Here is a 13,780-nt window from a genome sequence, read left to right on the forward strand (position 1 = left end):
ATGCTGATTCTGCTACAACTCACAAGTATCGTGGGGTTTTTTTTATGTTTTAAGAAGCAGATAGTGAACTGTTTCTTTTATGTCTTGTGTAGTGCTTAGTACAGTGACACCCTGTTCTGCAACTAGGCTGTGTAGGGAGGACAGTAAAAATGCTGATGTTGAAAACAGTTTTTAATGCTCCTACTAGTTTATTTTTTTTAGTTAGTTTATTTCATAAGGCTTTAATTTTTACAGGGACCTCGGTGTGACTGTATCCTTGCATTTATATGGCTATTCACTGAAATTACTGACTCTTCTGTTTGTATATGGAGATCCTTAACAGGATTAAATGGAATTAGAGGTCTGTGGCAAGATGTGATTGGAATCAGACCGGATGGAAAAAAAGTTCAGTTTTAGGAATGTGTTCTGGTGTGGAGATGAGTTGGGTTTATCATCTCCCAAGAACAGATTATATGTTTTATTTATTGCCTAAAGCTTTAGATCATGAACATATTCTTTATTTTAAAATAGTCTTTTTCCATTTTAGGTGTTTGCTTAGTAGTTGTATTCTAGCAGATTCTATGAGTGCTTTAGGATGATGTCTACGAACACTAACATGTCAGAATTCCACTATAACTTGGTAAATGAAAATAGGAAGAAGAATTCCCTGGTTAAGTTCTGAGTTCCAAATTCAGTAATGTTTCTTTTTCTTTCTGTTCTCTTGCAGGAAAAATGATATTCATCCAGCATTCCTGAGTAATAAGAATGGGTCCAGATGTACCTCTGCTGAATGATTACAAACAGGAGTTCTTCTTGAAGCGCTTTCCGCAGACTGTGCTGGGAGGTCCCCGGTTTAAATTAGGCTATTGTGCCCCTCCTTACATATATGTGAATCAGATTATTCTTTTCTTGACGCCATGGGTTTTGGGAGGAGTAGGAACACTTTTGTACCAGTTAGGCGTTATGAAAGACTACTATACTGCAGCACTTTCAGGAGGACTGATGTTTGTAACTGCACTTATTCTTCAGATGACAAATCTGTATGCAAAACAGAAAACAGTAACAGTAGAAAGAATGCAAATTCAGAATACCCTAACAGATGAAGATGAGTTTGAATTTTCCAGCTGTGTAGGTTCAGAGACAGTAAAATTTATTATTCCTGGCAAGAAGTATATAATCAACACTGTATTTCATTCCCTTCTGGCAGGGGTATTGTGTGGGTTGGGAACTTGGTATTTGCTGCCAAACAGAATAACCTTGCTGTACAGCAACATTGCAGGAACTGTTATGATCTTTGTATTTGGATGGGTGACTGTATGTATAGGGGAGTATTCGTTAATCATAAATACAGCTACCGAAACAGCTACTTTCCAAGCACTGGATACTTATGAAATCACTGCTCTGATGAGACCTTTCTACATTTTTGTCTTTATTGCAGTGGATCTTGCACACAGGTAAACATAATACAGCATTGAGCTAATTAAAGTAATGGTTATTCTATATATTTTTAACGAGAAGGATGAAGTGATTCTTTGGAGGAAAAATTATTTTGAGGTTTAACTGTAGGAACTCCAAAGAAAGAAGCTAGAAGAGTATATGGTAAAAATTGATGCTCTACGCTGTGCATAAAAGGTTGTTAAATTTTTATAGCATTCTATGTAAATTAAGAACAGCAGTTTCTAAGTAAGGGACAGCTAAAATTATCTTCTAGTGTCAATTTCAGTAGTTTTGTACAAGAGCATTTGCATCAACATCCTTTTAAAGAGTATGTGTTTCAAAAAACATGTTCCTGACCTGGAATCATAGATCTAAACACTGCAAACTTCAGGAGTGCTGGATTTATATCCGTATTTCATCCTGGAATATTTTCTAATTTAATCTCTGCAAAGTGATTGCAGAGGGTTATAAATTACAGGCAAAAAAGGACAATGAATTTGGTTTTAACTAACAGCTAAGCAAATGTGAACATTGCTGTATCTTTGTTATATGGATTTTGAACTTGGATTTTTAAATGCTTTTGTAATACAAAAGAACTATGTCAGTCTACAAATAGACTTTTATATTTCCACTTTTCAGAAGAATGTCTTAGCTAAAGTATTTGTAGAATCTCTTAAAGCAAGATGCTTTTAGATTTACTTTATGCATTCTTTCTCCCTGTCGGGTGATATTTATATCACTTTGTCACATGTACATATTTTATGGTTGGGGTACTTCAAATGCATTTAAAAAAAAGCATGTTCGATGTTACTAGTTTTGAACTTGGAGATGTCTTTGTTAATGATTTACCCTAGTTGCCTTTTCAGTTACAATATGAGGATTATACACGTGGTCTTGGATCCCAAATTCTTCTATCTAATTTTCTGAGGAGAAAATTCAGACATTCTTTAAATTCCTGACAAAATTCCTTTAAGGCTTACTTATTTATTTAGTAAGAAGTAGAGAGAACCCAAACATCTCAGCAGTCCACCTTTAAGTTAATTAGCTAGCTGGTGAGCTATGTATGGCTTAGAATTTATGCAGATTTCTAATACTGATCTTTGCATTTTTACAGAAAGATTTTAATACTTTTATGTAGAAAATAACATTTTGTATTCATAAAGAGAGTTTATCTCCTGGTGTACAGGCAACATGCCAGTTCTTTCAGTGTTAACGCATACATCTTGGGTCTAGGACCTGCATAAAGTTTTGCTTCTGTAATTTTGAAAAAATACTTAGCATTTTTTTGTTAAACAATTCAGGTTTGGACCTTTCTTTTTGCACAAATATTTCTTGAGTGTATTATCACAATGGTATCAAAACAATTAGGATACTTACATCACTTGACTCATCTGTGTAATCTGAAGGCTTCAAATCTTTTGAATGAAAAATTATCCTGTGTTCTGATGTTCTAATTACTGTATTATTGCCCCAAGCATAAATTTATGTCCTTATTTTTCCTTTTAAAAGATACCATTTGAGATTTTGTAGATAGAATATGTAATGTTTATACTTCTGGTTTTGCTGTAGTGGTTAAACAAGAAGTCTTCCCACACACCAGTTCCTTCACAGAAGTCAAATACATTTCTTCTTTTATCCAGGTTTGCTGTCAACACACCCATTCTAGAACAGACAAACCAGATTTTGCACATCATATTTCTTTTCCTGCCGTTCTTATGGGCAATGGGAATTCTGCCCCCGCTTGACGCACTTTTTCTATGGGGAATGGAACAACTGTTGGAGTTTGGACTAGGAGGTTCACCTATGTCAAGTAACACAAAGTAAATGTTGTTTATATAATTGTAAAATATATCAATATTGTTTATAACCTTTTTCTTTTCAAGCAAATCTTTTTTATTTTCTCCTTCACAGGTTATTAGTAATGTTTCTCATTTCTGCTGGAACAGCAATAGCATCGTATTTCATTCCCAGCACTCTCGGTGTGATCCTCTTCATGACTGGATTTGGGTTCATACTGAGTCTTAACCTAAGCGAGATTGCGTTTGCCTTCAAACACACCATGATCAGCCATTTAGCCTCCAGCAAATCTAAAAATATGCACAGAGGTCTTAGAATACAATTTGGGTGGAGGGAATTTATTTTTTATTTGACTGTATTGACATTTGCTCTCATAGAAGCTAGCCTGCTGCATCAATTTGCAGGCTTTTCATCATTTTCCAAAGCCAGTCCTCAGGCTATAGCGAGTTACATTCTGATTATATTACTTATAATTATGTGGATTCTTAGAGAGATTCAGAGAGTGTACTTGTTTGGAGTCTTCCGAAACCCCTTTTATCCAAAGGATGTCAGGACTGTGACTGTGTTCATGGAGAAGCAAAGAAGGCTAATGAAAGTTGGTGTTGTCAGGAGGATTTTACTAACACTAGGTAGGAATATGCACTGTCTGTTGTTTGTTAGATGATGCTTGTAGGAAGATTGAAACAACGCTAGAATTACTGTATGTGCAAGATTCTATGAATGAACTAAGAAAAAACAAGTAGCTGGAAATACTTGTTGATGTTTTGCTAAATTGTGCTTTGAGGTCAAAATTACTGGTTCAGAATATTTGGAAGTGATTAGTGATTTTCATTTATTTCTTTTTTTAGGGGTAAACCTAAAAAAATGAGCTTTTTAAACTTCCAGCTCAGAAAACAAGGCCTTTTAAAGGATTTTAGTTACAACATCAGTACTCACTTTTGAAAAAAATGGCTCATGTAGATTTTTTTTTTTTTTAAAAGGTACTCAGAAACAAAAGTGAGTTGAGAGTCTTCAAGCTGACGAAATATTTGGTTCTTACAACTTGCTAGTAAAGGGAACAGTCTCTTTTCTCCTGGTTTAGGGACGACTGTATCTAGTTTGGGGGAACCAAAATTTGATCTAAATTACTTAATTTCATAAAGAAGCATCAGTTTGGGGAAGTGGATTGATGAGTGCTCTTCCTATGTTTATTTTTACTTATTTGAGTATTCCCATTCTCTTGGGGAAACAAACAAACAACAGAAAAAGTAATAGCAAGTAAAAGCTAAATATTGAAATAAATGATTGCCATCTTGGACCATTAGTGCAAATACGCTGTTTGATATCCTTGAAGTGTAATACAAAGAGGAGTTCATAATAACGAAGGGAAGAGTTCTCTTTTCATGCTAAAATTTCCATTCTGCAATAAGACTGCTTACCTCTGTAGACTTTAATTATGTTTTTGAAAGGAAATCAATGATTCTTTTATTTCAATTACAGTGTCTCCGTTTGCTATGATAGCATTCCTGTCACTAGACCGTTCGCTACAAAATCTTCATTCTGTGTCTGTTTGCATTGGATTCTCAAGAATATTTAGGATGGTAATTTGAATTTTAAATATGTTAGCCTAAGAAATTATCTTCTACATGATTTAAGTATTAAGGTGACTTGGAAGAAATATTCCAGGTCATGAAAGCAGAGATAGATAAATACATTTTAAAAAGTATGTCTGACATATCTCTATTTTAGGTCTGGCAGAATACAGAAAATGCCCTACTGGACATAGTGGTTGTGTCAATAGCACAAATGTTGGTGTTTAATACAGACCTCTGGTGGAACAGGAGCCTTGATACAGGAATCAGACTTTTGCTGGTAATTGTCATAATGTAAATTTCAGCAGATAGTTGTCACTTAAAGTCTTGTTTCCTTGCCTTCCCCTACTGGAGAATTACAGAGTCCAGGACCTAGGAAATAGAAGCTAAAAACTGTGTACTAAGATATACACTTGTAATACCAGTCAATGATACTACTCATGCTTCATTTTCTTAAAATTGTTGTAGATAAGACAGCTTTGGCAGTGCTGAATATGATATGATACAGGATACAAATAAACGTGCTTGTTGTACGTATTTTGCAGGTTGGTATCCTACGGGATCGACTGCTTCAGTTTGTCTCAAAGTTGCAGTTTGCCATAGCTATTCTTTTGACGTCGTGGACAGAGAAAAAACAACGTCGCAAATCTACCGCCACCTTAATCACCCTCAATGTCGTTTTCTTCCCGATCCTGCTGACTTTCGTCGCCATCTCTGCACTCCTTTCTTCTCCCTTGCTTCCACTCTTCACGCTACCGGTATTTTTGATTGGGTTTCCTAGGCCTGTACGAAGCTGGCCAGGACCTGTGGGTGCTGCAGCGTGTGTTTGCTCCGATACGGTGTACTACCAGCAGATGGTTCCGAGTCTGGCTGTTGCTCTGCAGTCTGCACTAGCAGCCGGTAGCCTAGGTAGGTACACTAGCAACACAGTGAAGGAATGTAGCTGAATGTTTTAGGAAACATGATTTTGCTGGAGAACAGGAGAATCGTAGCATCTGATTTAAACCACATTTCATGGCGTAGGTTAAATCTGATATTCCAAGATTGTTCAGTTGAGGAAAAAGTGATTACTTTTATCCTTCTCATACATCTCTATTTCTTACATTCTTGTAAGAAAATAATTCTAGTTTATTATCTTTAAAATAAGGAGAAACTAAATGGTGATGAAACGGTATCAATCCTAATCTTTTTATACTGAACAAAAAAGGATGGTGTGCATTCATCCCACCTAACTGGAAGCAATAAATTGAGGAGTTCTCTTGACAGTCAGTGGAGAGAAAGAGGTGTGTCAAACTGCTCTTTGTCTTTGTGCGTGTGTGTGTGTCTTTCTCTGCGTCAGTCCCATTACTCAGGATCCAGAAGGTGACTTTGATAATTTGGCGATGTTAATTAGGTATGGTGAATATGGACTGGATGTTTGTAAAATATACGGTGTAGCCTAACTAGCAGTAAACAGTTGAGAACAGGACCAGTTGATAAGACTTAACGTCATATCTTGTGCAGGCAGTTAGGGTAGGGTTGTAACAGGACTTGTGGTCTTAAAACCTGTGAAAGACATCATGATGGGTATTTCACAGAATTATATAAACAGAGGTGAAGAAAAGTTGAGTCTTTTTCCCAGCTGGAGACAGACTGTTAAAATTGCAAGTTCGTTTTCTTGAGAAACAGTCTTTGTATAACCTAAACAATCAAAAGATCGTTGCTTTTAGACAAGAGGCAAGTATTTATATAAGCCTATTAGAAGGTGGCTTATGACTAGAAAAAATGGACTAATATTTAAAGACAGTGGAAGTTAACCTTAATCACACTTTTCTGAAGACTGTATGCAAGTGCTCTACTAGGAAACGTTTGCTGCACTTTTAGTACTGGTGTAGAGAGAGGTATTAAAAAAATAAAACTAGGAAGCTTTTTTCCTCTAAAGAAGAGAGACACTTCAGTTTGTCTACTGCATCAGCCTATGTATGTTTTTATATATATATATATATAAAAAGATGTATTTATATTATATATCTATCTGTTATATATGTTGTATCTGTTTTATATCTATACATATTTTTTTATTTTTATATCTATATTTCCCCATTGCCATCATGACTGTGGTGGCTTGTATGCCTCAGATTAAATAATTTAAAACACTAGTCTTAAGGGGGGGAAAAAGTCTCTTCTTTAATAGGAAAATCTGTGAATGATTGTCTTCAAGCAAGAAAAAATGTGGTGTTCTCAGATGAGTTCAAAATGAAGAGGTACCACTTTGTGTGTCTCTATTTTAATTTAAAACCATATTTTCTTCTATGTAAAGGAGTTTTAGTAGCTTTAACAGCTAGCAAGAAAAGAATTAAAATCTTTGCAAAATGTTAGCAAGAAAATGCACTTCATTAGCTCAGTGGAATAGAAAAGGTTAGTTAAATTTTAACTACAGCTTAATGGTTGGTTTCACTGATTTCATCTTACAACATTCTAAAACTAAAATTCTCTGTGCAAGTGAGTGATCACTTGGACATGAGTGAGAGCAGCAGGAGGTCATAAACTGGCAGCAAATGTCATGCTTAAGAACAGCACTGTTGTACTGGAGAAGTTGACAATCGGCTATAACTTAAAAGAAACACAATATAACCACCAGTTGCTAGGAAGTTTGGCATTGCATTTTTTTATTGAAATAGGTAGAAGAGAGAAAAAGGACCATTTTTTGGACACAAGTGTCATCTAATTTTTACAGTGAAAGCCAAATTGTGGGATTTTTGAGTACGAATTAATTTGATGTGTGATCTGAAGTTGTTCAGGACTTGATTTTCAAATTCCAGTTTAATTTGTGTATTTTTGGTGATATCAAACTTAAGACAGTGGGATCAGATTTATTACACACACACTCACAGAGGTACTTCAGAAAGACTACAGATGATTTCTACTGTATCTGCTGTTAGTGTTCAATGTGTGTGATACTGATTCACAAATCTTTAAAGATGAGCAGGTGCTCTTGAAAATGTAGATCTTTATCTCTCTTCCTGTATTTATGTATCTGTAAAATGGGTGTGATGTTATGTCATTGATAAGCTGACACTTGAGCAGAATCATTTACACTCTGGATTTTGCATCCTAAGGGATATTTTCTAATCATTCTGGAATACAGACAAGTCAATTTAGGAACTGGTAGTGTTGGTAACAAATCCTGTTGAGTTACATTTTTACTTCTTCCGTAACAAGTAAACTTCATACTCCACAGCAAGTAGGGCCATTAAGATACTCATGTGCTAGGTGGTGATTCTTTAATGTATTCGGCAGTTGTAAGAATTTTAAATCTCCAGATAACATCAGTGTGAACTGTGCGTTTGGAAATGCAGGCAAAGATGATCTTTAATCATGAAAGTCGTGTCTACAGAGGGAGTTGCAGGTGGGTTGCTTAACCCTGTCTAGTATGAATATTGTAGTCCTGCAGTTCTGTGAGGGTTTCCCAGTTTTCCACAGCTTTTTCAAAGATGGCACTACAATTTCAAGATCTAGCTTTGCAGCTAGTTCCTTTAAGGTTCTAGGGTACTCGTTAGCCAGTTTTAACTGATTTTGATGTTGATGCGGAAATACTTTGTGTTTGCAGTTGAATTCCTCAGTTGGCATGTAGAAAAGGTTTTCATCAATATAATACCACAGTAATATCATAATTTTTGTTTTGTCTCTTTCTTGTGTAGGTGTCTCTCTACCTGGATCACATTACTTGTGCCGTTTGCAGGATAGACTGATGTGGATATTGGTGCTAGAAAAAGGCTTCACTTACTGTGGTGTTAACATTAAGGTAACTGCATGCTGAGGACTGACGTATTAATGTTTTGAAATCATGCAAACATTTTGCTATATAACATTTCAACAATGTAACTGATTTACCTGACGTTACAGTCATTTTTTTAAGATGAATGTTACTGCTGTATTAACTAGTCTTGCAACTGACATGCTTATCAGATGTGCAATTTTTTTATCATCTAGCTTGTGACACAACGTCTTTAATAGGCTGGCTAATAAGATCTGTGTGAGGCAAAGATTTATTTTTTTAAGTCATTGATCTGTGTCTAATATTGTAGTGAGTGCTTTGCTATTATAATTATCGCTAGTTGGTATTACTATTATCTCTATTAGATAACTATTAGATAACTAGATAACTATTAGATTTGTATGTTCAGTTGTGGAAATACTGAGAATGGAACATATCTTTATTTGTTCAGAAAAATTTTGTTGCAAGAAAACAGCTTCCTAGCATTTAAGGATATGTACTGGTGAAGACTAAAACCAAATTGTTTTCATTTATGCTTTAGGGATTAGAATTGCAGGAAACATCCTGTCATGCTGCTGAAGCTCACAGAGTTGATGAAATTTTTGAAATGGCCTTCGAACATCAGGACCACACAAAGATTCTCTCTCCTAATCACCATTTTGGACACATTTTGACTCCTTGTACTGTTCTACCTGTGCGGCTGTATTCCGACGCCAGAAATGTGTTATCTGGAATAATTGACTCTCATGAGAATTTAAAGCATCTGAAAGATGATTTCATTAAAGTGCTTGTATGGATGCTTGTCCAGTATTGTTATAAAAAATCAAAAACATGGGAAAGCCCGGGCAATGCTGACAAGAACAAAAAAGGGTCATTTCCAGAAAATCAGATTAGCGGTGCAGTAGAAAGATCCAGGCCTCTGAGGGAAGAAGATAGCTTTAGTGTTGATACAATTGAGGACTGGACTGATGATAGTGACATTTTTGATCTTGAACCCAGCAGCAAAATGAAAGACAGAAGAGAACCTGGGCAGTTGGGAACTACACCAAAAGTACACCTGTCTATTCCAGGATCTGTAGAAACACAGAGCCAAGGTGTCCCACAAGAAATGTCACCAGAAGATAAGTTATACAGGGCTGTTGTGCTTGGGCTTCCTGCTGTAGACAGAGGGAAACAGCAAGAAGTTTTACCTCAGATTGAATTTAGCTGCTCTTACTCAGAGCTATTGAGCATCCCTGAAGAATGGAGAACAGCCCCGTTGCCTGCTTCCAAAGTCAATGAAATGAGGCAGAGGTTTCCAGAAGAATGGTACCACTTCATTTTGAGTCAGCTGGACTTTTTTCATCTGAAAGAAAAGCCTTCTAATTTACTTGAAGACCTTATGAAAGATAAAGCTTTGAAAGACTTATACATCCACGGTGTATTGTCGTGTTGTTTTGGTCTGTTTGGACTGGATAACACTGTGCCTGCCCCAAGCCATGTGTTCAGAGCATACACGGGTGGTATTCCATGGTCTGTTGGTTTGGACTGGCTAACCGGCAAACCGGAGCTATTCCAACTTGCATTAAAAGCATTCAGGTAAAAGAAAAATATTCCCTCAGATTATAAAAATGGTATAGAAAGTCTTGTGCTTTGAAAGTAAGTATCACTTCACTAAGAGTAGTTCATCTTAAAACCATATCATTTACATATATTTATAGCTTCTTCCTACACAAATATTGCCTGTAACCCCAGGCAGTGAAGACTGATACGGGGATTCCTTCTTCCCTTCCCCACAGCAGCTGCCTCCAGCACTGGAAATCCACTGTGTTCAGTGGGGAAAAAACAACGCGTTTTCATTGTCCCCATTATCTATGAGAATTGTGATGGAGTTAGATGTTTGGCACTTTCCATTATCAGGCAGCGGTAACAGTGTCTGAGGTGAATGAAAGATGTTTAAGCTAATGCGTTTTACATGTGGGTGAGCTGACAGCATACCTGTACTAACTTCTAGTGACTCAGCTGAGAAGCAATAACATACAAAGTTGCTTGTGCTTGGTAACATTTGATGGTGCCTTCCTGCCTTTTCTAGCCTGAAGAGGCTTTCTTCCTCCTGTCTTCTGCTGCACTACTTACTGTATGGCTTTTTGTACCTTTCAGATACACTTTTAAACTTATGGTTGACAAAGCAAGCCTGGGTCCAGTTGAGAACTTCAAAGAGCTGGTTAACTATCTGGAAGAATATGAAAACGATTGGTACATTGGACTGGTATCAGATCTTGAGTGGCAGCAAGCAGTTCTTCAGGAAAAGCCATACCTTTTTTCTCTGGGGCATGACCCAAACATGGTAAGAAGAAAAACTACTAGTAAGCAAGGTGCTTTTCCACTGCTTTTTTTTTTTTAATTGTGTTCCAAAACACGAAGGCTGTGCAACCAAAGTTTATGTTTGCACTAGACAGGAGCTGATATCGCTGTTGTTGAAAATCACAGCACATTCTTCTGATGCAGCAATATTTCCTGACTGTCTTCCTAGATGGAAGAATTGAACCGAGGAGACTAGTTTATACACTTTGCCATTTTTAAAGGGACGATATTCATAGCATGTAGCCCCAAAGCTTCATTTAGTGCTTTGTAACCAAAGTGCTTGTGCATCTTCTCGGAGAATGTACTGAACATTTTGATCTGTTTGTTCTTAAAGGGAATTTACACTGGGCGAGTCCTCACTCTTCAGGAATTGTTAGTACAAGTGGGAAAACTTAACGACGAAGCTGTCCGAGGTCAGTGGGCAAATCTGTCCTGGGAGCTGCTTTATGCTACAAATGATGATGAAGAACGCTACAGCATCCAGGCACACCCCGTTCTTCTGCGAAACCTTACTGTGCAAGCTGCGGACCCGCCTCTTGGCTACCCCATTTATTCATCTGAACTTCTGCATCTGCCTTTGTTCTAGAATGTCTGTAGCACTTTTTTTTATTATTATTTTTGTATTTTCCATCTGCATGTGGGGAATCAAAGGCTCATGCTACATTGACACATTACAAATAAGATTTTACTCTCAAGATGGTGTTGGATGGCAGTGCCAAGCCAGCGTACATAATTTGCACAGAAATGGGGCTAGCCAGAACCTTCAGCAGGCAGGAAGTTTTGAACTGTTTTCTTGCTGCTGGAACACGTGAGGCACCATTGCCTGTGTGGCTGACAAGCCAGGAGATGCTGAAATTCTCTTCTCTGGTTTCGAGAAGAGCAGCATAATTCTGATCATCAACTACTTTTGGTGCATTCTGGTATTTTTTTTATATTGTTTTTTCTTTTTACTAGTCAGACAGGTGACTTGCACTGACAGTCAGGTTACAGCTCACTTTTAGTACCGTCAACCGCAGAGTTGGTAACCAAAGTGTACATATGACTATTTATGTGAATTTTTTTTTTTTGTTATTCTGGCCATTTTATATTGGACTGAGTTCAGTTTTAGCATTTGTTACAATATTTGACTTTAGCTGATCTTCCTTAGTTGTAGTAAGTTATCAGCTATGCTTTAACAAAGTTGTAAGGGACGACTTTTACCAAAGTACTTGTTTTGGGGGTGAAGAGAATTTATATAAACTGTGTGCATTCTGACACATTATAACCTGTGTGACCTACTGATGAAAGTGGACATGTGTAATTAGGGGAGGGAAGGAATTTAAGTCCAAATGGATTAATTTTCAGTTCCTTCTTCCACTATCCATGTATTTTATATCTATGTACATATGTTGTTGTTCACAACCTATGTCCACATCACTAACCAGTCTTCCACAAATACAGTGAGAGCTTGATGATGATGGGGGCAGAGGGGAGGGAATCCAGCTGTCTGTGCCAGAATTAATTTCTATTTTTTTTTAGCCTTTACCAGAGGTTAGAACAGAATTTGGCAATTGGTTTGTAATACTACAGGTTTCCTTGAAAACAGGTCTGGGTCGTTTCTCCAGTGGCTTGTTTATCCTGTTCATTACCACCAGTCATTAGCACGTAAATGTGTTTTCTCTGTAGGTCAGTAGTTACCGTGTTGTTACTGCTGGCATATGCTGAGCAGGGCGTAGGTAAGTATCTGACTTTAACCTGTAGAATCAATTTAAATCAGATCTGCTCTGTAACTGAATCAGTACTGGTTTAGGACACCCGGAGTTGTACAATTTGGAGCATGTTTATTACTCTTACTCCTCACATTTAAGACCTTTTTGTATTAGATGAAATTTGTCACAGGACTGTGGTTCCTTTGATCAGTGACCACAAATGATTTTAAAAAAATATGCAAACCTTGTAGCAGAATTCAGAAGTGGTTAAGGACACACCTCTCAAACTCCATGGTGTAACACTGTAACCTACAGGATGAAATTCCCACAGAACATTAATGGCAGCAGCTTTTAGAAGGTGATTGTTTGGTGTGCAGGAGCATGAGTAACAAAAGTGCTGATAACCTAAAATCACCTTGCTTGGCCGTGAACTGTATCTGCAAATACAGAGTTATGGAAACTGATCTGGAACAAGCTTTTAGAACCTATTTCAGCTCCTCAAAAGGAACTACTCCTGGTAAACGTTTAATCTGATTTAAAACTTTCAATACCAGGACTATCATGAACTCAAGTAGTTTGCTCCAGTTCTTTGCTGTTCTTGCAGCAGTTGGAAAGTTTGGGGTTTTTCCTAAATCTAATTAAAGCTCCCTGCCTTGCTGTAAGCCTCTTATACTTGTTGACTGTATGGTCACAGAAAATTTAATGACCTTTTTTTGCAGCAGCAGCAGTCTTTTATTTGAAGATGGTTCTGATTTCTGCCCTCATTCTTTGCCTTCTGTAAAGCGAATAAACTAGTTGAGGAAAAAAATGGAGAGCTGTGATCCTTCTCTCTTGCTTTCCTGTTTCTCTCCATCTGGTACCTGGCCTTCTCAAAAAGTGTTGCTGGTAACTGACACTGGCGTTCCAGCAGCAATCCTGGCTGGTACCAGATGGAGGAACAGTTAGCGATGTACAGAATTCCTGCTTGTGCACAGGAATGCAGAGTTGGGCTTTAATGCTCTGTAACCTCCCGGCCCCACTGTTGCAGGCAGCATGACTTACAGCCCCATGCTCCTTAACATACTGGGCCAGTTTGCACATTCCAGTACCTTTTGCAACAGCATGACCCCGATTCACGTTATGATATTCTGTAACCTGCTGTAGGTTCTCTTCTTGGCAGAACCACCAGTTACAGCCTCTTGTTCTGTATCACAAATCTGTGCAGCTGA

At 37.3% G+C, this 13,780-nt stretch overlaps 1 protein-coding gene across 1 annotated transcript; it reads left to right on the forward strand.

Annotated features, from left to right (window-relative positions):
- The first annotated feature begins 722 nt into the window (after nt 1-722).
- PCNX4 (pecanex 4) lies at nt 723-13,361 on the forward strand. Its single transcript, XM_059819562.1, has 10 exons — nt 723-1,433; nt 3,057-3,236; nt 3,328-3,842; nt 4,693-4,793; nt 4,942-5,064; nt 5,330-5,693; nt 8,465-8,568; nt 9,083-10,119; nt 10,681-10,867; nt 11,219-13,361. The coding sequence occupies exons 1-10, from the start codon at nt 745-747 to the stop codon at nt 11,468-11,470; spliced, it is 3,552 nt and encodes a 1,183-aa protein (XP_059675545.1). The 5' UTR covers nt 723-744; the 3' UTR covers nt 11,471-13,361.
- The last annotated feature ends 419 nt before the right edge of the window (nt 13,362-13,780 follow it).

This window comes from Gavia stellata, chromosome 7 (assembly GCF_030936135.1).
Source record: "Gavia stellata isolate bGavSte3 chromosome 7, bGavSte3.hap2, whole genome shotgun sequence".
NCBI classification, from domain to species: Eukaryota; Metazoa; Chordata; class Aves; order Gaviiformes; family Gaviidae; genus Gavia; species Gavia stellata.

Coding starts and splice junctions, on each gene's coding strand:
- PCNX4 (XM_059819562.1), top strand. CDS start 745: ATGGGTCCAGATGTACCTCTGCTGAATGATTACAAACAGGAGTTCTTC. Junction 3,237..3,327: donor CCTATGTCAAGTAACACAAA/GTAAATGTTGTT, acceptor TCTCCTTCACAG/GTTATTAGTAATGTTTCTCA. Junction 5,694..8,464: donor ACTAGCAGCCGGTAGCCTAG/GTAGGTACACTA, acceptor TTTCTTGTGTAG/GTGTCTCTCTACCTGGATCA.